At 45.8% G+C, this 21,401-nt stretch overlaps 1 protein-coding gene across 1 annotated transcript in view; it reads left to right on the top strand.

Annotated features, from left to right (window-relative positions):
- The window catches only part of SLC43A1 (solute carrier family 43 member 1), a 1,050,749-nt gene that overhangs the window by 858,529 nt on the left and 170,819 nt on the right, over window positions 1-21,401 (top strand). The window contains exon 12 of the mRNA XM_082268121.1: window positions 15,084-15,192. Coding sequence (XP_082124247.1) covers window positions 15,084-15,192 — 109 coding nt within the window. The remainder of the gene's footprint in view (window positions 1-15,083; window positions 15,193-21,401) is intronic.

Here is a 21,401-nt window from a genome sequence, read left to right as displayed (position 1 = left end):
CATTGAAGTGTCACGCTGCGCAGGATCCGTAGAGATGGGGAGGACCCGCACTTCCATGTGGTACACCGTCTCATACCGGTAAAGTTGTGCGGGCCGAGCGGCCGCATGGTGATCAAGAGAGAAACCATAACCTTAAAGTAACTAGTCATACCTTCAATCAGTATAACAACGACTGTAAACATAGTTTGTGCACAACCGTGCAAACATTACACTTCACGGTGCGCCATTGCAGGCAGTGAAAATGTCCGCCCACAACAGCGCCCCCCCGAAGGGATCGTTTGAAGCATATTACAACATAGCATAACCTGGTGTGTTAACATCATGTGCAATCATGAGCAACTTATAGTTACCACTAGGCCGGCTGCCTAGGTCCTGGGGTGAACACAGGATATGCGCGTTGCAAGCTAACATAACCACATGCGATGAGCCCTTAGGGCACCTTCAATTCACATTCAGCGATTCCTCTGGCGAAAGACTGGGCCGGACACTCGTTGTCGTTTGGCTGGGTCTCTTCTTGGACTCCGTTGCTCCTTTGTACCTTGAGGGCGCTGGGGAGAAGGCGTAGAGGGTGGGTCCAGGGTGATGTGGTAATGGCACTGTATGAATTGACAGGCCTCATCCGGGGTGGTAAAGGATTTCTGTTCTCTGTTCTCCAGCAGAGTCCGTGAGGCGTAGAGTGGCAGGATAAGCCAAAGTAAATTTCACAGATTTGTGGAACAGAGCCTGGCAAATGGGCTGGAATGCTTTCCTGCCGCGGGAAACCTCCTGGGAGTAGTCGGCGAAAATTAACAGTTTGTGGCTGTCGACTTGCAGATTTTTTGCGTTGCGGAAAGACTTCAGGATATTTTGTCTGTCCATGTAGTTGAGATAGCGCACTATCACCGCTCTAGGAGTGCGTCTGTCGTTGGAAGGGGCTCCCAGGCGGTGGGCTCGTTCCACCGAGCAGGCTGACTGGATCCCCAGGGCTTGGGGCAGCCTAATGGAGACCAGGTCACAGAGAGTGTCGGCGCCAAATGTTTCAGGCAGCCCTATAATCCGTAGATTATTTCGTCTGGACCTGTTCTCTAAGTCGTCCACCTTTTCAAGTAGGTACCTTTGTGTCTGCCTGGCTTGCTGGTCCAGGGCAAAAGATCCCTGCAATTCATCCTCCAGGTCAGACATCCTGTGTTCCATGTCTGTCAGTCTATGGGCATGGTCGCCGAGCTCCTTCCGGAGCTGTGAGATCCCCTCAGAGACGGCCTTGTCCACGGCATCCTTAATTGTTGGGGACAAAAGAGAGGCCACCGCTTGTGCCAGGGTTACTATTTGTGCCTCCGGTATGGGATGCGATGGAGGATTGGGTGTGGTGGAGGTCTGAATGGGAGCGGCGTCCTCCATGGCCGCTTCGCTGGAGGCCGCAAGTGAAGCCGCGGCCTGGATTTGAGATTTGATGGAGGAATTTGTCCATAGTCGCTCGGTCCCCGAGGTGCGCCGTGGGTGGTAGGCAGCGTTTTAGGCTCGATTGGGCTATAAATGCCGATTAATAGAAGGTTAGTCCCGGAGCCTATGTCCCGCGCTGCTTCCTACATGGGCGCCGGAACCGGAAGTCGAGATACACCTTTTGATATCATATTTTCTATTCCGCTATTCAATCTACACCCTTTGGGGTAAAAAGAATTAAATTGCGGCATAGTCTGTATCGGTATGTGTGAGATACACCTTTCCAATTTTTTGGGCGCATCTTACACCGCCGAGGATTGCAGGGTGCTTCAGTTTGTCTCCTGCCTGTTCTGAACTCCTCCTACTCCTCATCCTCATCCTGCCTTTAGGGTACAAAAAATTGTAATCGGGGCCTAGTCTGGGTTTGTACGTGTAAGATACACTGTTTTATAAAATTTTTCCTATTTCACTATTCAATATACACCCTTTTGGAGTGTAAAAAATTAAATTACGGCATAGTCTGTATCGGTACGTGTGAGATACACCTTTTAAATTTGTTTGGCGCATCTCCTTCCACCGCCGAGGATTGCAGGGCGCTTCAGTTTGCCTCCTGTTCCAAACTCCTCCTACTCCTCTTCCTCATCCTCATCCTCCCTTTAGGGTACAAAAAATTGTAATCGGGGCCTAGTCTGTGTTTGTACGTGTGAGATACACTGTTTTTTTTCTATTCCGCTATTCAATATACACCCTTTTGGGGTGAAAAAAAATAAAATTGTGGCATACTTTGCATATTTGACTGAGATACACCCGTTGTATTTGTATACTGTTTTTCTATTCCGCTATTTAATAAACACCCTTTTGGGGTAAAAAAAATTAAATTGCGGCATAGTTTGCATATTTGACTGAGATACACCCGTGCGATACTGTTGTTGCTTTGTTCCGCTATTCAATAAACACCTTTCTAGGGCAAGATCATAAATTACAGAAATATGAGGAGACCGTCAAATAGGGGCCATGGTGCTGCTGGTAGAGCTCCTGTTGCAAGGAGAGGACGTGGTCGATCTGTGCCAGCTACACGCACAAGTGAAACACCTTCCTCAAGTGTGAGTAGGCGACAGAACCTGCAGCAGTATTTGGTAGGGCATCATGCGCCTCTACAAGTGTTGAGGCAAGAACAAGTAGAGGAGATAGTAGATTGGTTTGCTGCTGACAGTGCCTCCAGTTCCTTCACATTGTCTCCCACCCAGTCTACTGCAGAAAGGTCAGAGTTGGCACCTGCAGCCGATGTCCAACCGTCTTTCACCTCACCCTCTTGCAAATCAGGCAAGCAGTCTGAGCCCCAAGTTATGCAGCAGTCTCTTCTTTTTGATGACTCTGTCAGCAGGGTTTCCCTGGGCCATCCACCTAGCCCTGCCCCAGAAGTGGAAGAGATTGAGTGCAGCGATGCCCAACCACTTATTTCCCAAGATAAGTGCATGGAAGGACCATCGCAGCACGTATCCGATGATGACGAAACGCAGGTGCCAACTGCTGCGGCACTCAGAATTGTGGAGACCGACAAGGAGGGCAGGGGTGAAGACTGGGTGGAAGATGATGTGGAGGACGATGAGGTCCTCGACCCCACATGGAATGAAGGTCATGCAGGTGACCTGAGTAGTTTGGAGGAAGAGGCGGTGGTCGCACAGAGCCACCAGCACAGTAGAAGAGGGAGCAGGGTGCAGAAGCGGAGCGGCCGTGCCCTAGACACTACGCCTGCTACTGCCCAATGCAGCAAGGACCCGAGCGCACCAAAGCCAGCTCAAAGGAGTTCTCTAGCGTGGAAGTTCTTCAGAAAATGTGCTGATGACAGGACACGAGTGGTTTACACCCTGTGCAATCAGAGCCTGAAGCGAGGCATAAACCTTCTCAACCTGAGCACAACCTGCATGATCAGGCATCTAAATGCAAAGCACGAGCTGCAGTGGAGTAGACACCTTCAAAACCAAGAAAGGTCTCTGGCTCCTCCTGCTTCCTCTTCTGCTGCAGTCTCGGCCTCTTCATCCACCTCTGTAGTGATACCGGCACCTGCCACCCCGCAAACAGACGATCTGTCAGCAACACCACCACCTGGGTCACCAACCATCTCCACAATGTTCCGTGGAAGCGTTCAGCTTTCCATCTCCCAAACACTTCAGAGGAAGTACCCCCCTACCCACCCGCGATCCCTTGCCCTGAATGCCAGCATTTCAAAATTCTTGGCCTTTGAAATGCTGTCATTCCGTCTGGTGGAGACGGACAGTTTTAAAAGCCTTATGTCGGTGGCTGTCCCACAGTACGTCGTGCCCAGCCGCCACTACTTTTCCAGGCAAGCCATCCCTTCCCTGCACAACCAAGTGGGGGAAAAAAATCAGATGTGCACTGCGCAACGCCATCTGTGCCAAGGTCCACCTAACTACCTATACGTGGACCAGTAAGCACGGTCAGGGGCGTTATATCTCCCTAACGGCACACTGGGTAAATGCAGTGGCGGATGGGCCTGAGGCGGATAGCAATCTTTTTTTGGGCGCATCTTGCACCGCCGAGGATTGCAGGGTGCTTCAGTTTGCCTCCTGCCTCTTCCGAACTCCTACTCCTCATCCTGCCTTTAGGGTACAAAAAATTGTAATCAGGGCCTAGTCTGGGTTTGTACGTGTGAGATACACCGTTTTATAAAAAATTTTCTATTCCGCTATTCAATATACACCCTTTTGGAGTGTAAAAAATGTAATTACGGCATAGTCTGTATCGGTACTTGTGAGATACACCTTTTTAAATTTGTTTGGTGCATCTCCTTCCACCGCCGAGGATTGCAGGGCGCTTCAGTTTGCCTCCTGTTCCTAACTCCTCCTACTCCGCTTCCTCATCCTCTACTACCTCCTTATCCGTTTAGCGTAACACCTTCACCACCAACTTCAGCACAGCCAGGGGTAAACGACAGCAGGCAGTTTTAAAACTTGCCAGTTTGGGGGAAAAACCACACACACCGCGCAGGAGTTGTGGAGGAGCATGGAACAGCAGACAAATGAGTGGTTGCTGCCAGCAAGCCTCAAGCCCGGCCTGGTGGTGTGCGATAACGGGCCAAATCTCATAGCAGCTCTGGGCCTAGCCGGTTTGACACACATCCCTTGCCTGGCGCATGTGCTGAATATGGTGGTGCAGAGGTTCCTTAAAAATTACCCCGATATGTCAGAGCTGCTGCAGAAAGTGCGGGCCGTCTGTGCGCACTTTCGGCGTTCTCACCCTGCTGCTTCTCACCTGTCAGCGCTGCAGCGTAACTTCGACCTTCTCGTTCACCGCCTCATATGTCACGTGCCCACAAGGTGGAACTCCACCTTGCACATGCTGGAAAGACTGTGCGAGCAGCAGCAGGCCATAGTGGAGTTTCAGCTGCAGCACGCACGCGTGAGTCGCTCTGCGGAACAGCACCACTTCACCACCAGTAACTGGGCCTCCATGCGAGACCTGTGTGCCTTGTTGCACTGTTTTGAGTACTCCACCAACATGGCCAGTGCCGATGACGCCGTTGTCAGCTTAACTATCCCACTTCTATGCCTCCTTCAAAAAACGATTCGGGCGATGATGGAAGAGGATGTGGCACAGGATGAGGAGGAGGAGGATGATGAAGAGGTAACATTTCCAAGGCTTTCAGGGCAGTCATTCGCAAGTGGCTCCGAGGGTGGGTTCCTGCACAAACAAACACCAGGTACACAAATGTCCAGCAGGGGCACAGTTCTGAAGGATGAGGAGATGGAGGAGGAGATGGAACCATGTTCACAGCAGGGTGGCACCCAGGCCAGCTCATGGCCATCACTGGTGCGTGGCTGGGGGGATACAGAGGACACAGACGATACACCTCCCACAGAGGACAGCCTTTCATTGCCTCTGGGCAGCCTGGCACACATGAGCGCTTACATGCTGCAGTGTTTCCACAATGACCTCCAAGTTGCCCACATTCTAACTTGTGCTGATTACTGGGTGGCCACGCTGCTGGATCCCCGTTACAAGGACAACGTACCGTCCTTAATTCACTCACTGGAGCGTGATCGCAAGATGCGCGAGTACAAGCGCACGCTGGTAGACGCGATGCTGCTGGCATTCCCACCTGACAGCGGGGTCACAGTGGAAGCACAAGGGCAAGGCAGAGGTCGCCAATGCAACCAGGGCACCGCCAGCACCTCAGAAGGCAGGGTTAGCATGGCCGAAATGTGGAAAAGCTTTGTCAGCACGCCACAACAAACAGCAGCACCTGCAGCTCATATGGAACGTCTTAGCAGGAGGCAGCATTTCACCAACATGGTGGAGCAGTATGTGTGCACACGCCTACATGTAGTGAATGACGGGTCTGCCCCCTTCAACTTCTGGGTCTCCAAATTGGGCACATGGCCTGAGCTTGCCCTTTACGCCTTGGAGGTGCTGGCGTGCCCTGCAGCCAGTGTATTATCTGAACGTGTATTTAACACAGCTGGGGGCGTTATCACAGACAAGCACAGCCACCTGTCCAGAGACAATGTGGACAAGCTTACGTTCATTAAAATGAACCAGGCATGGATCCCACAGGACTTTTCCGTACCTTGTGCAGAATAGAGATGGATACCGACCTTACCCAGCCATTGTTATATTTTTGATCTTTCTCACTCTTTTGGGGTGTACCCTAATATAAAATGACTGAAAAAAAGCAGTGTTGGCTACCTCGTCCCCCTCCACTGCAGCTTCCACATACACCGCCACATCCACCACCTCCTCAACCTCCCTCCTACTCCATATGGGCCTCGCCCTTCACAGATGAAGAAAATTGTTTTATTTTTCTGTTTTTTTTTTGTTTTAAGTTATTTCCCTATCCACATTTGTTTGCAGAGCACTTGCCATGCTCTTAACTACGTTTTGCTGCCATTTGCAGCACTGTAGCCTTTTCCATTGGTGTTTTAGAGACATTTTAGGGCCTGAAACTTCGGGTCCCCATTGATTTCAATGGGGTTTGGTGTCCGGGTAAAGTTTGGAAAAAGTCCGGGACACAGACCCGGACTTTTTTTTCAAGTTCGGCCGAACAAGGACATCCAGGTGTCCGCTCAACTCTAGTGACAACTTTGTGTAAAAAAAAAAAAAAAAATCTCACCTTTCCTGAAACGTACGGCAAAATATAAAATACTCCATGGACTCAATATGCCTCTCAGCAAATAGCTTTGGGTGTCTACTTTTCAAAAAGGGGTAATTTGGGGGTATTTGAACTGTCCTGGCATTTTATGCTCAATCTTAGCCACACATTACCCACTCTTCTAACCACTTGAAAACAAAGCCTTTTCTGTGACTTTTTGTTTACATGAAAAAATATATTTTTTTTTTTACTAGAAAATTACTTTGAACCCCCAAACATTATATATATGTGTTTTTTAAAGCAGAGGCCCTACAGAACAAAATAGTGGATGCTGCAAATTTTTTTGTCACACGGTATTTGCGCACAGATTTTTCAAATGCAATTTCTGGGAAAAAATATATATTTTTTTTAAATTTAATGCACAAATACACTATATAATTCCAAATTGTTTGGTAAAATTTAAAAGATGATCTTATGCTGAGTACATAGATACCAAACATGACATGCTTTAAAAATTGCGCATGCCTGTGCAGCAGCAACAAACTACGTACATTTTTAAAAGTCTTTACAGGTTACCAGTTTAGACTTACAGAGGAGGTCTACTGCAAGAATTACTGCCCTTGACCTGGCGTTCGAGGCGATACTTCACATGCATGCTGCAGTTGCGGTTTACATATGACACTAGATCAATGCTTGCATGCACCTTTGCGCGCAAGCACGGGGGGGGGGGGGACAGGGGGGCTGGATTTTTTTTTTTGCTTTTTTATGTTATTTTGACACCTTTCCTTTCATTTTTTTTTTTTTTTTATAATTTTTATTGTTATCGCAGTGAATTTAAATATCTATATATGATAGCAATCTGTAGTGACAGGTACTCTTTTTAAAAAATTGGTCTTTTAGACTCTAGATCTCTCCTCTGACCTTAACGCATCTGACCACACCAAAATTGGTGTGATAAAATGCTTTCCCAATTTCCCAATGGCGCTGCTTATTTCTGGTGAAACAGAAGTCATGAAATGCTTGTAGCTTCCGGTATCTTAGGCCATAGAGATGATTGGAGCCATTCTCGTCTCCAATCAGCTTTATGGTTAGAAAATTTAACCACCGGCTGCACTCTTGGGTTAACCGGTGGGACAGGAGAGCCTGAGAAAAAGAAGGAAGGCGGCGGGGGGGAGGGGGGGGGAAGAGTCCCCTCCCACTACTTGGGGGGGAGAGTCCCCTCCCACTACTTGTAAAAGCAGTCTAGCGGCCAGTTATCTGCTAGGATTGCTTTTACATGTAAGCCAACCGCTGGCTGTAAAAAACTATATCAAGATGATGCCTAAATCTGCAGGCATCATCCTGGTGTAACCACTCAAAGTCCAGTAATGTACCAGTACATTGCTGGTCTTTATTTGGCATATAGTGTAGGTTTTTTTTTCTCATGCAGCCTGTGGGCTGAACGAAAAAAAGAGAACCTAACAAATCTCCGCAGGAAAATTGTGTAGTATACGCACCATTCACCGCCCAAACATCCAAACCCATTTCTTAATGGCGGGTATACATGACAAAATTCCACGTATACCTAAAGGTATTTTAACTGCAGTGGTGAAATCACCTACCACAGCGCTACCGTCAGAGGTATCCAGAGGTACAGTAGGAAGAGTAGAAGAATAGAAAAATAACTGAAACGACAACTGTTTTTGGCTTTATTTTATATTTTTTGGGGTTTTTTTGTAACTTTTTAAAAACATGTGTTTTTTTTTTTTTTCTTTTTACACTTTTTCTTTCTGAACTGTAACTTTCCAGGTTGGGGTCTCTCAAAATGTCGATAGCCATTAAACATCTTTCGAGACCCTGTGTTTGTGTGCCCTACACTGTCGTGCTGTACCCTACACTAAAACTCCACTAGTGTGTGGTAGCGCTCGAAATATTCCCTGATGCAGACCAGGTTGGTAAGGACAGGTGGGACAATAATAGCGAGTGTTACGCCTAAATCCATGCCTGCTACAGACACGACATCTCCTTTGGGGGGTATCTTTGGGTATGGGTACGCGGGAGGACATGTGAAAAATGCCTCTCATGCAGCCGGCTCACTGCAACTGGAAGGGGAAGTTGGGCAGGAACACAGGTATAGGTACAGGTAGGCATTGATGATCTCTTGGTATTCTCGGAAGGATCCAGTTCATCCTGACACTCTGTATAGTACAAAGGCGTTAAGCATAGCCAATTGAAATAAATAAACAGACACTTTTTTGTACCAGCGTCTGGCTTTACGGGCAACTAAGTACGGCGCCAAAAGCTGGTCGTTAAGTTCCACCCCTCCCATATTAAGGTTATAGTCTTGGACACAGAGGGGTTTCTCCATAACACCTGTTGCCGTAGTAATTTGGACCATCGTGTCTGCGTGAAGGGAGGACAGAACGAAAACATTCCGTATATCCCTCCACTTCACTGCAAGCAATTTGTCCGTTTTCAAGCAGGCTCTCTCCCCCGACTAAGACAGGAATTAACAATCCGTTGGGGGAAGCCTCGGCGATTAGGTCGCACGGTGCCACATGCGCCAATTTGTAATTCTAGCAGGTGACTAAAAAGTGGCTCGCATGTGTAAAAATTGTCCACGTACAAATGGTGCCCCTTTCCGGATAAGGGTGACACCAAGTCCCAAACTATCTTGCCGCTGCTCCCTATGTAGTCTGGGCAGTTGGGGGGCTCCACAGTGCTATCTTTTCCCTTGTAGACCCAGAAACTAACTGTATAGCCTGTGGCCCTGTCACAGAGCTTATACAGCTTGACCCCGTATCTGGCACGCTTGCTGGGGAGATACTGTTTCATAGCAAGGCGGCCATTAAACTTAATCAGGGACTCACCAACACAGTAAAGTGAAAAAAGTGCGCTGATCTTTGGTGAATAAGCTGCTACCTTAGAGTAATAATGTGAGATAAGGAAATAAAATCAGGTGCGCTAACCAAATGTACATCCAAACATATGCATCTAAACATAAATGGATAATAAAACAATATTACAAGTGTTGGTGCTACAGGATAACAGCTGTAAAACAAATAGAGAAACAGGTGCAAATCAATACAACTGAATCAAGACACCCTTGTGTAACAAACAAAATGTCCATCCAAATGAATATCCAAAAACAGTTCAAATGTGATGTGAACAGGTGAGTCCAAGTCACTATCCAAAATACTCCACTGAAGAAACAATGAAGCTGAAAAGTGTGGACCACGTGAAGGAAAGTTCAGCGTCCCACCACCAGCTTTACTGCTTACCAGAAGATGGAATTATAAGGGCATAAAAGATAGCTCTGCTCCAAAAACCATGCAGCGGAAGGAAGAGTTCCAGATAGCTGAGGCCAACACCAATCCTCAAGGGAGAGAGTGGACTCTTACCAAAAGGGATGTGAAATCAGGCCTGGAACAATATGATACTCCTGTCCTGCACGGGAATAGGGTGGGTCCTCTAGTGTGATCTCAAATCTTGTCCTCAATGTTGTGGGAACAAAGAAAAAGGGACCGCCATGGTGCATTATCATAAAACCATTTAATGAGCATATAAAATCACACTTACAATTGTGTTGAAGGACCAGGCTCAAAAAAACCTCTGGAGATGAAGCAGGTAGCGGCGGTCGCCTGCAGTGCTAAACCGCCGTGTCACTGTGTCTAGTGATGTCGCGGCGCCTCCTCTCTGACGCGTTTCCCCCGATTGGGCATCCACTGAGATAGGAGGTTTCTCTATTTGTTTTACAGCTGTTATCCTGTAGCACCAACACTTGTAATATTGTTTTATTACCCATTTATGTTTAGATGCATATGTTTGGATGTACATTTGGTTAGCGCACCTGATTTTATTTCCTTAACTCACCAACACAGACAACTGTGCAAACCGCTGATTGAAGTGGTCTACAAGGGGCCAAATTTTGTGAAGCCGGTCATATTCAGAGTCTCCTCGAGGACGACAGATTTCATTGTCGTGGAAATGCATAAACCGCAGAATTTGCTCGTATCTCACCCTGGACATGGACGCAGAGTACACGCCCATATGGTGAATTGGGCTAGTGGACCAATATAACCGCAATTCACTCTTTTTGGTTATGCCCGTGTTGAGGAAAAGGCCCATAAACGTCTTAAACTTGGAAACCGTTACAGGTTTCCAGCCGAATTGTCTGGCAAGGGGCGAATTTGGGTTGGTGGCGACGATGAATTGACCAGCGTATAAATTTGATTGGTCCACAATAGATCTGAAAAGATCTTCTGTGAAAAACCGCTCATAAAAATTCAGGGAAGTAAAATTGTCTGTTTCCACATGGATTCCAGGTTGGCCAGTGAATGGGGGGAAGTACGGGCGCTGTAGTATCAGTGGGTTGCCAATCAGGATATGCCAGCGCATCAGGGAAGGCACTACGGGCCTGTCTTCAAAAACATGGTGGCTGCGGGCCACTACTTGTGCTAGCCACCGCAGCAGCTTCAACTGCACTTATGGGACTTGCCACGTCGCCAAATGTGTTACTGCAGTGCTGGTTGTACTAGGTCCAGGATGTACTAGGGTGCTGGTGCTCGCCAGATCACCAGAAGTCTGAGTGGCACTAGTACCGACACTCTGCTCCATAGGAGCATGCTGCGATCTCTGTACCTAAGCAACTCCAGAATGGGGTCAGGTATACCTGGTTCAAACAGGGACCCATCCGTCGTCGGAGCTATCTGTCAGGGAGACGCTGCTCTCTTCAGGTTCGTATACTGACCCTGATTCTGTCAGTGAGGCTTCCCCATCGCTCTCATCTGACATGGTCAGTATACTGTAGGCCTCTTCACTACTGTACCACCGTTTGGTAATTTTAGCAACTTAATTTACAGGTACAGTAGTGTGACTCACAGGTAAAAAAGCACCTGGTTGTCAAGGACTATTTCAACCGCTACCAAAAAAAACTGCTAATGCTAGCAGGGATCAGGCCTGACTTTGCTAACACAGCGGTTTTGTGTTTTTTGTAAGTGACAGTGATCTATTGATTACTACACTTGTCTCGGTGGGGTGGGCTGGGCAGCGGGGATAAAACGCAGGTGCTGGCAGGAATCAGTGCTGATCGTGCAAACACCGCGTTTTGGAAACCCTTAACTATCGGGGATGCTAGTATAGTTCTGATCAGATCAGATATTGATCTGTTCAAACACTATACTAGTAATGGAGGTGTATGTGTGTGTATGTGGTAATCAAGGGGTTATTTCTAACTATGCGCGGGGGATCTGCGCTATCCTAGACTGACGCTAACACTAACTAATGTCACTTGTGACACTAATAATAGTGATCAGAAAAAAACTTTACACTATAAAAGTGACGCTGTGACAGGGCAAAGAAGGGGTTAACTGGCGGTGATCAGGGGAGATCAGGGGGTTTATCTTTATTGGGGGGGGGGGTTGGGGGATGGCGGGGACCCTATCTAGCGCTAACTGAAGTCAATCACACTATCACAGATATACAGAAAAAACATTATATTACCTGTGTATAGTGTGCAATGTGACAGGGGGGAAGGGGTTAACTGGGGGTGATCAGGGGGATCAAAGGGGTAAATCTTTATTGGGGGGGTGGCGGGTATCCTAACCCTAAAAGGAACGGCCGCAAGCGCTAAACCTGGTCACAAGTCACACTTATACAGGTATATAGGAAACTGCTATATACTGTATGCAGTGTGTGTTGTGACAGGGGGTGTAGGGGTTAACTGGGGGTGATCAGGGGGTTAAATATTTATGGGGGGGTGGCAGGGACCCTAAACCTCCTTGGCACAGAAACGAACTCGCTAGCGCTAACTCGAGTCACAATCACACTAATACAAAATACAGTAAACCACTGTACTACCTGTAAATTAGTGTGCAATGTGACAAGGGGGAAGGGGTAAACGGGGGGTGATCGGGGGGATCAGGGGGTAAATCTTTATTTGGGGGGTGGCGGGTATCCTAAGCCTAAAAGGAACGGCTGCAAGCGCTAAACCTGGTCCCAAGTCACACTTATAACGGTATATAGGAAAATGCTATATACTGTATACAATGTGTGTTGTCACAGGTGGTGTAAGGATTAACTGGGGGTTGAACGGGGGTTAAATGTGCCTAGCCTAGGTGTGCTTAGTGCAGTACTCACAGTTCAGATCTGCTCTCTCCTCTCGATTAATCCAAAAAGGATTTGGGGGAGAGAGTGGGTCTTTTCTGTGACTGTGTTTACATTTCACAGGCACAGACAGTATCTGATTGGGCAGGACTGATCAACAGGTCCAGGCCAAAAATCATTGGCCTGGACCTGATGACTGATCAGTTCTGAACCAAATCAGATCATCAGCGGGGCCGGGGGTGCTCGGGGGCAGGTGACGTAGGTCTACGTCTCTTTGCCTGTAAGCGGCTGAGTGTCACAGTAAATAGTCTTGAGGCGATCGGCAAGTGGTTAAGAATAGTGACAAGTGAAGTTCCTGTTCTAGCAAGGCCTTGCAGAATTTTCGCCAGCAGTTGGAGCTCTTTTATCACTGGGACTCATCTGCATCAGCTTCCCCGCTAACAGCTGATTGTACAAAGCAGACAATTTAAAAGTATGAGAAAAAACAGCGTGGGGTCCCCCCCCAGTTCATACTATGCCCTTATCCGAGCATGCAGCCCGGCAGGTCAGGAAAGGATGCGGTATGAGCGAATGCCCCCACTCCTGAACCATACCAGACCACATGCCCTCAACATGGGGGGGTGGGTGATTTGGGGCAGAGGGGCTCTGCCCCTGCACACCAAGCATGTTGTCCCCATGTTGATGGGAACAAGGGCCTCATCCCCACAACCGTGACCGGAGGTCTGCGGGCAGGGGCCTTATTGTAATTATGTAAATGAATATGGGGTACCAATTTACCAAAAAATTGCCAAAAAGTAAGAAAACCCAGAGACAGTTTTTGACAGATCCTTTATTAAAAAATAACAATTAAAAAAAAATGTGTCCCGATGTAAATCCAGCATCAATAATGTCCACGCACCACCGAAACCCAAAATAAAATAAAAATTAAAGAGCTCTGCTCTCAAGGACGGCTTGCCATCAAATGCCTCCTTCGCCATTTGACAGTTTTTACATAGGTAAGTGCGGGGCCACCTGGTGATGTCACTGACCCAGCATGCACCATGACGTCATGTTGACGACATGTGGCCTGGTATGGATCAGGAGGTGGGGGGGGCTCACTCGTTTCTCCCCCTTTCCTGACTTGTCAGGCTTCACGCTCGGATAAGGGTCTGGTATGAATTTTGTTGGGGACTTTTTTGGCGTGGGTCTGGTATGAATTTTAAAGGGAACCCCACAATTTTTTATTTTTTTTTTTATTTTGACTGATTTTTTTCATACTTTTTCATTGTCGTTTCTTTTTGTCACAATCAGCTGTTAGCGGGGAAGCCTGCTGACAGCTGATGAGCCATCGGTTGTTAAGGAGGCGAGGGTTGGCTTGCCGAGCCTGCTACTTAGCAACCAGCATTGTGAAAAAACAGCGTGGGGGTCCCCTGACCCCCAGGCTGTTTTTGACAAATCCTGGTTCGCTTCTTAGCAGCCAGCTCAATGTGGTAAATTACTCCATTAAATAATGCGGTAATTACTGCTAAACCAAACAAATATCGCATTCGGTATTTAAAAGTAAATTTTTTGTGAACTGAACTTTCACAACTGATTTACTGCATGCAATATTTTACCGCATTTTATTTGCTCTTAGTGAAATGCCCCCTATGTCAATTACCACTTTTCATCTTTGTGACTTTAGATTTGACCACATCTTTTGAAAGGCCATATACTGTATTACTGTAATCTAGAAAGGGGACTTGTTTGGGACTTTAAATTAAATGTATGGGGGGGGGGGGTAGTTTTGGAACTTTAAGGCTCCATGTACACGGGACGCTGGAAATGGCCGTTTAGGAGCAGTTGGGCGTTTTTTTCAGAAGCCCCTGAACCCATCTACATTTTATCTTATCTGTCCATGTACACCAGGTCGTGTACAGTCATTTGCAGGCAGTTGTGTTCAGGGACTGTTTTTAGAACGCAATTATTTGCGTTCGAACGTGTGTTTCCCGGCGTTTCAAACGCACAAACGCGTCTGAACGCGTCCAAACGCGATGACCCGCGTTTAGCGTTCGCGTTTTTTCATTTTAAAGGGGAATAATTTTTTTGACCTCTAGGAACGCTTCTAAACGCAAACGCCCGCAAACGCCCGCTAAACGCCCGCTAAACGCGGGTACAAACGCGACCGAACGGACGTTTCAAACGTCTTAAAAATTCCAGCATTCAAAGGGACTTTTAACAACGTCCCGTGTACATGGAGCCTAAATGAGGTGTGTGTGTGGCATAACTAGAAGATTCATGAATGTATAAAAAAGGTATATTGTTTTATTCTCTACAACAATAAGTAGCATGACACAACAGTTTGTACATACATAATACATATAAAGCATGAACGGCACGTTTCAGTATTTTAAATTTATTTGTCCTTTAATCTGTAGTCTTGTAAATTCAAACCAGTAAGGAAAATCCAAACTAATCCACGGAAAACTAATTGTTGCTTTCTTCTCTTAAGGTTTAAGACTATTCAGAAAGTTACCAATGCTACCAGGGCATTTGTTTTCACAAATCTCATCCTAATCATCTTTGGAATTACCTGTTTAATCAGTAACCTATCGCTACAAGTAAGTTTTGATGTCATACTGTACAAATTATTAGAGCCAAGGAGGATTACTCTATGGCTGAAGGGTACATAATTCAGTTTATCATTCTTAGAACATATTTTTTAACCAGGGAGCTAAGTTGCAAGCATGTTCTGTACTAATAATCCCCTAGCAGAATAATGTGCTATCACCAGCAGTATGATTGTATTGTAGACATTACATATGCTCATGTGTGATCTGTATAAACATTCAAGTTAGACTTGGGTGTTTCTCTGATGATGTTTTTCATCAATATAATACTGTGCAGAATAGCATAAATTGACTAAATTCATACTGAATAGGCAGCAGAACTGGAAGTCAGATTAGGCAGGAAAATTTTGTTGGTACTGTTAGGAAGTGTCTTTTTGTGTGTGTTTTGTAATTGGACTATGAAAAAACACATTAGGTTTCATTTACTAAAACTTTAGAGTGCAAAATCTGGTGCAGCTCTGCATAGAAAGCAATTAGCTTCATGATTTTTTTGTCGAAGTAAGAAGCTGATTGGCTCCCATGCACAGCTGCACCAGATTTTGCACTCTCCAGTATTAATAAATCAACCCCATTTGATGTGTAACCAAACCTGATTTAAAGAGGTATTAAACCCAAACCCAAAAATTTCAAAAATTTACAGTTTACCATTTTTTTTAAAATGCTGTGACTACATTAGTTTTATTTTTTAGTGTTTGTTTCCCTACCTTTTCACCTGGTGATTCAGCCAGTAAAACACTTCTTGTAATAGGATTCCTACACCCTATGAAGGAGCAATAGAGACACCTTTGGACAGCAGCATGGTTAATCTGGGGGGAGTGTTGGATGTACTAGTTGATAAAGACACAGTAACAAGACAAGCCAAACTTCAACTAACACTTTATAAATGGTTACAGCAATATATTTTTTTTTCCTTTGGGATAAAGGTTTTACATAAATAAATGCAAACTGATCATTGTAAGCACTCCTGTCGGTGATAATTTGTCCCAACCCTCTAACAGCTACTTCTGCAGGACAGATATACTGGCCAGATCACCAGGTAAAAGTGAATGAAAAAAAAGCCTAAAAACATAAAAAAACTTATGCAGTCACCACATCTAGGAATTGTTAGGCTGCAGTTATAATAAATGTTTGATGTTTAATACTGCTTTAAAGCTTTTTGTATTTCTCCCCTGAGCCTATCCTGCTGCCAAGATCCCTATACAAACACGCACACAGGAGGAAAATGATTACAAACAGATTGTAATATTTGTTTGGGCACTTCTCTTAAAGCTAATGTTTTTCCAAACTAGAGATGTGCCAAACCCCCCCACCCAGTTTGGTTCACGGCAAAAGTTCAGACTCAAATCGCAAACCAGTTGGTGGCATCATATTGGGGCAATGCCACCAGGTGACGTCACCAGGTGGCTCAGCCCCGTACATATCTTAGAACTGTCACACAGCAGAGCAGGCAGGCGGCGGGGAGCCTTCATCAAGGGTGGAGCTTTTTTCTCTCTTTTTGGGTTCGGCGGTGTGGCGGGCATCCTGATTGACTATGGATCTACATTGGGGGACATTTTATTTTTTTTTTTAATTAAAGAAATTGCCAAAAACTGTGTATGTTTTATTATTTTTGACTTTTTTTAGTGAATGAATACCCCATACTCATTCACAAATGTGAGGGCAGGATCTTGGGGACCCCTTTGCTAAAAGGGGCTTCCAGATTCCAATAAGCCCCCCACCCGCAGACCCATACAACCGTTGCCCAGGGTTGTGGGGAAGAGGCCCTTGTATCCATCAACATTTGGACAAGGTGCTTTGGGGTGGGGGGGGCAAAGCAACCCCCCTCATGTTGAGGGCATGTGGCCTGGTATGGTCCAGGAAGGGGGGTGCTCGTTCGCCCGCCCCCTTCTTTCCTCACCTGCCAGGCTGCATGCTCGAATAATGGTATATTATGAATTTTTTGGGGGACTCCATTTTTTTTATTTTTCAATTTTGGCATGGTTTTCCCTTAAAATCCATACCAGAACCAAAGATGCAGCAACCAAAAAAATGTGTATACAGCACTAAATGTAATGAATTTGTCCACTCAGGACTCTGACATGGTTGGGCAAAGCCTTGCACCTGACCAGTGGTCAGGTCCATTGCTTCAGCCAATCAGGGCCCTAGAATGCACTCCCATCCCACTGAGCGCCCCGCAAATTCGGGTGTTCGTCAAACGGGCAAACAGGCGATCTTCGGGGCAAACGTTTGCACGGCTTTAACTTTTCGCCCAACTTTTTCAGAAATGGCTTAGGAATAACAATAAACATGTTTGCAGAGGCATCAATAGTACTGTATTGACACATGTCCAAACATGTCCAAGAAACATTTGATACCATACTGACAGACAGAAATATGGCCTTAGAAACACAATCAGTACTATACTAACACAATTGGGAACATGCAGAGGGCACTCACCTTCTCACAACAAACAATGTATGAGTTATTGAGAATATTTATTCAATACAACCGATCACTAAGGGATTTGGTCCTTGTGAGCTAAAGGGAAGATGATAAACAGTTGGAAAAAAATTTCCAGAAGGGTCTTCCATCCTGGGCTTCTCTATGGTAAGCATACTTTGAGTAGACTCTTTCAGCTCTGGGCTTTGCCCCAGCCAGGGTCTGTGCTAAAGACCCAGGGAATTTCAGCTGCCTTGCTAGAGGATTTATCCAGAGGGAGCAGAGTAAAAAGATGTCTGCCTATATTAGGTGTCTTTGGAGAATTCTACTGCGCTGATGTGAGTCCTGGGGAGCTTGGTTGAAGCTGCTGCTGATGGACATAGCAAGAAGTTCTCACTTCTCATTTGCTTTTCAACTAATGTACCTGTGACTGCTCCCATAGGGTCAGGGGCCTAGAATCTGAAGTCTGCTCTTAAGGGACCAACAACCACATTAACTGCAGCTGGAAGACTTGAGCTATATTAATATATTTTTGGGTAGTCTGTACCCTAACCTTTCTATCCAGATTTTATTAAGGAAATAGAATGTTGAAAGACTAAAATCACTAGTGCCAACTTTTTTTTTTTACCCCGCAAAAAGCAAAGGTTCAGCAGTGCATTTCACATAGGATGCAAAGTTCAGGAGTGCGTTTCATACAGAGTGCAAGGTTTAGAAGTGTATTGTACATAATGCAAGGTTCAGGAATGCGTTATACAGGGTGCAAGGTTCAGGAATTCATTAAACTGCAAAGACACCAATTAATTAAATAAAGTACACTTACAGTCTGTAGCACTGTCCCCGTAGGGCTTACTGTGTGATGACTTCTTGGGCCTCCTGTGATTATCTGCAGACAGTCACTTAAGCCTCGTACACATGCACTGATTGTTGGCCGACCGATCGGCCGTCTTTTTTCCAGTGTTGTTGTGTTGGTTGAAATGTGCTCTAGACTGCACACAAATTTTGTCGACCAACAACAACCAACTGCAGAAGTGATGTCATGTTCTGGTTTACTTTCCGTGTGTTTTTTCTTCTCTGAGCATGCCCAGTCTTGCTCATCTGAGTTTTGTCTGCCGAAATCTGTACTGACTGAGGAACAATCGGCCGTTCTGTTGACTGCCAACAAAAATTTTATAGCATGCACACCAGATTTTGTTCGGCCGAAAAGTCGCAGTCGTTTGTCGGAAGCATCATACTAACAAGCCGACAATCGGCCGATCGGACGTTGGCCGAAAATTTACAGCCAACAATCGGTGCGTGTGTAAGGGGCTTTAGGGACAGTTCACTCATCCACCTTACTCCCAATTGCTCGTTACTCAATAAACAGTCCAGGAGTTTTAAAAAAGAAAAAAGCAGAGCTGTATGAATAATACTGCCAACAAGTATACACATTTGCATAAACAAAACTGAGTTTTAAATTGAATAAAATAGATCACAATAATGTGAATAAAAGTTCATAAGTGTAATTAAATAGTTCCAGTGTTATTACTCCACAAGCTCAGTAAATCACCATCTGTGTGCTGCCTCCACCAAATATAAGAAGTGCACACTCACCAAAAACAGTTGCTGTCTAAGTTTTATAAGACCGCAAAGCCACATTCATTATTCAATGGTCTTCCTTATGAAGATACATCTAATACTCTATGGATGTGGTAGATCTTCCAACCTCACAGGTGAAGACATCAGGGAAAATGCTCAATCTCATCAAGCCAGACAGAAGGATCACCGACACCAGAAAAACATTGTCATAGTGTAGTATTTATTAAAATATGTAAAAAAACTAAATTAAAAACACCACCAAACCACAAACAGCAGGGGATGGTGTTTAGACTCTACAACTAATGGTGCAAGCAGTCTAAGTGCAAAAAAACATGAGGCACATAAACTTACATAGTATGCCGAGTGCTGACAAACTGAGCTCAGAATGGCAGGAGGACCTCTAGCATATAAGTCAAGCTCTATGGCCGCTTTGCACCACGTGCATCATCAGGAGCATCAGGGGTTTTGGTTTTTGGTATTTATTGTGGAACTTGGATGGGAGAAGGGAATAGTGGGATACTCCAACTTGAACTATTAACAGTTAATAAGGACAACTCTCACTTGGCATTACCAGGTTATTTGTTGAAGCAATCACACTGCTTTAACTATACTGCCACTTGTATGGAAGGCTTAAGTCTTCTTGCTCTCTCCAGCAGTGAACTTGATGCAACTACATTATCTTCAGGACACCCTCTAGCATCCCCTTGACTGACACCCATACACTGACTCTTCTAGCTGAAGGGATGGCCCTCTCTGGACAGGTCCCTTGACACAGATCTGTACTCACTTATGCAGAATCAGATCCTTTCCAGTGTCTCCCTTCTAGTAAGCTCTGCAGGACATCTGGGTTCAGCTCCTCTGACTCTCAGGCCCTCAGGTCTACCACCTGAGGCCACATGGCTATTTCTACAGAGGAGGGGCAGCCACCCCCTCCCTCTGGGATCCCTGCTCTCCAGCTGAAAGAGCACACCCCTTTGCATTTGCACAGTATGCCAGCATGCACCAAGGCACTTTCCTCCTTTGCCAATAACCAGGGCTGTACTAAATGCCTGTGCACTTATTTGTCAGGTTTCTTCCCACTGTCCAATATGCCTCCCTATTGGACCAGTGTGAAACACTTCAGACAAACTGAACTGCACCTGAGCACCATGAGTAGCCCTTACTAGCAGATCCTGCTCTCTGGTAGGCAGAGAATATAGATTTAGCTGGCAATCTCTCTGGTAGGCAGAAAAGATCCAAAACTATACACTCTCTCTAGAACCTACCTAGGATGGTGCTACATATCCTAAAATCTTGATTAGCAGAATAAAGGAACCAAAGGAAAAATGGCGGCATTGGATGGATAATAAATGAGTGCAGCCAATAGCAGTGCATGCAGCAGTGTAAACTTCTCTCCAGCACAGCCAGGGATTGGAGGGCAAGCCAGCGGGGCGTACGGCTGCAGTGAGAGGGAGTGTGAGTCCGGAGCTGTCAAATCAAAGCTCTGATGTCAGGAAGGGCGAGCCTGATATGTGGGGCTTCGGCCATTTGTCCCCTGCATAGACAAAACAGCCAGGGTTTATACATTGGTGGGTATGGAAGAAGGGGACAGTGGGCGGGGCCAAATACTGCATGTGCAACCACAGCTGTGTAAAATCAACCTGAATTTTACACAGCTGTAGGTGCACATGCAGTAGTTGGTCCCGCCCACTAATGTGTAACGCTGGCTGTTTTGCCTATGCACAGAATAAAGTGCCCAAAAAAATGCCAGCTACAAAAACGCCTCAGGAAGGTCTGAACTTCTGTGTAGGGGTATATATACACACACACACACACACGTATGTGTATATATACCCCTACACAGAAGTTCAGATGTCATGCCTGACTCCAAAGACGCCCAAAAAATGCCCAAAAAAACGCCAGCTACAAAAATGCCCAGGTGTGTTTTTGCAGCAGGTGGTTTTTTTGGGCATTTTTTTGGGGTCTTTGGAGGCATGCAAAACATCTGAACTTCTGTATAGGGGTATATATACACACACACACTTATATGTATTTATACACATACACACATAGGTGTGATAGGAGCGGAGACATATGCCTGTTAATTATTTCAGTAGCGCAAGCATAGTGTTCTGCTACTTTCACACCTATATATGTGTATATATACATACATGTGTGTGTGTGTGTGTGTGTGTGTGTGTGTGTATATATACCCCTACACAGAAGTT

The sequence above is a fragment of the Pelophylax lessonae genome, assembly GCF_965119305.1.
Source record: "Pelophylax lessonae genome assembly, chromosome: 9".
In the NCBI taxonomy this organism is placed as follows: Eukaryota; Metazoa; Chordata; class Amphibia; order Anura; family Ranidae; genus Pelophylax; species Pelophylax lessonae.
This window is presented reverse-complemented; position numbering and strand designations above follow the sequence as displayed.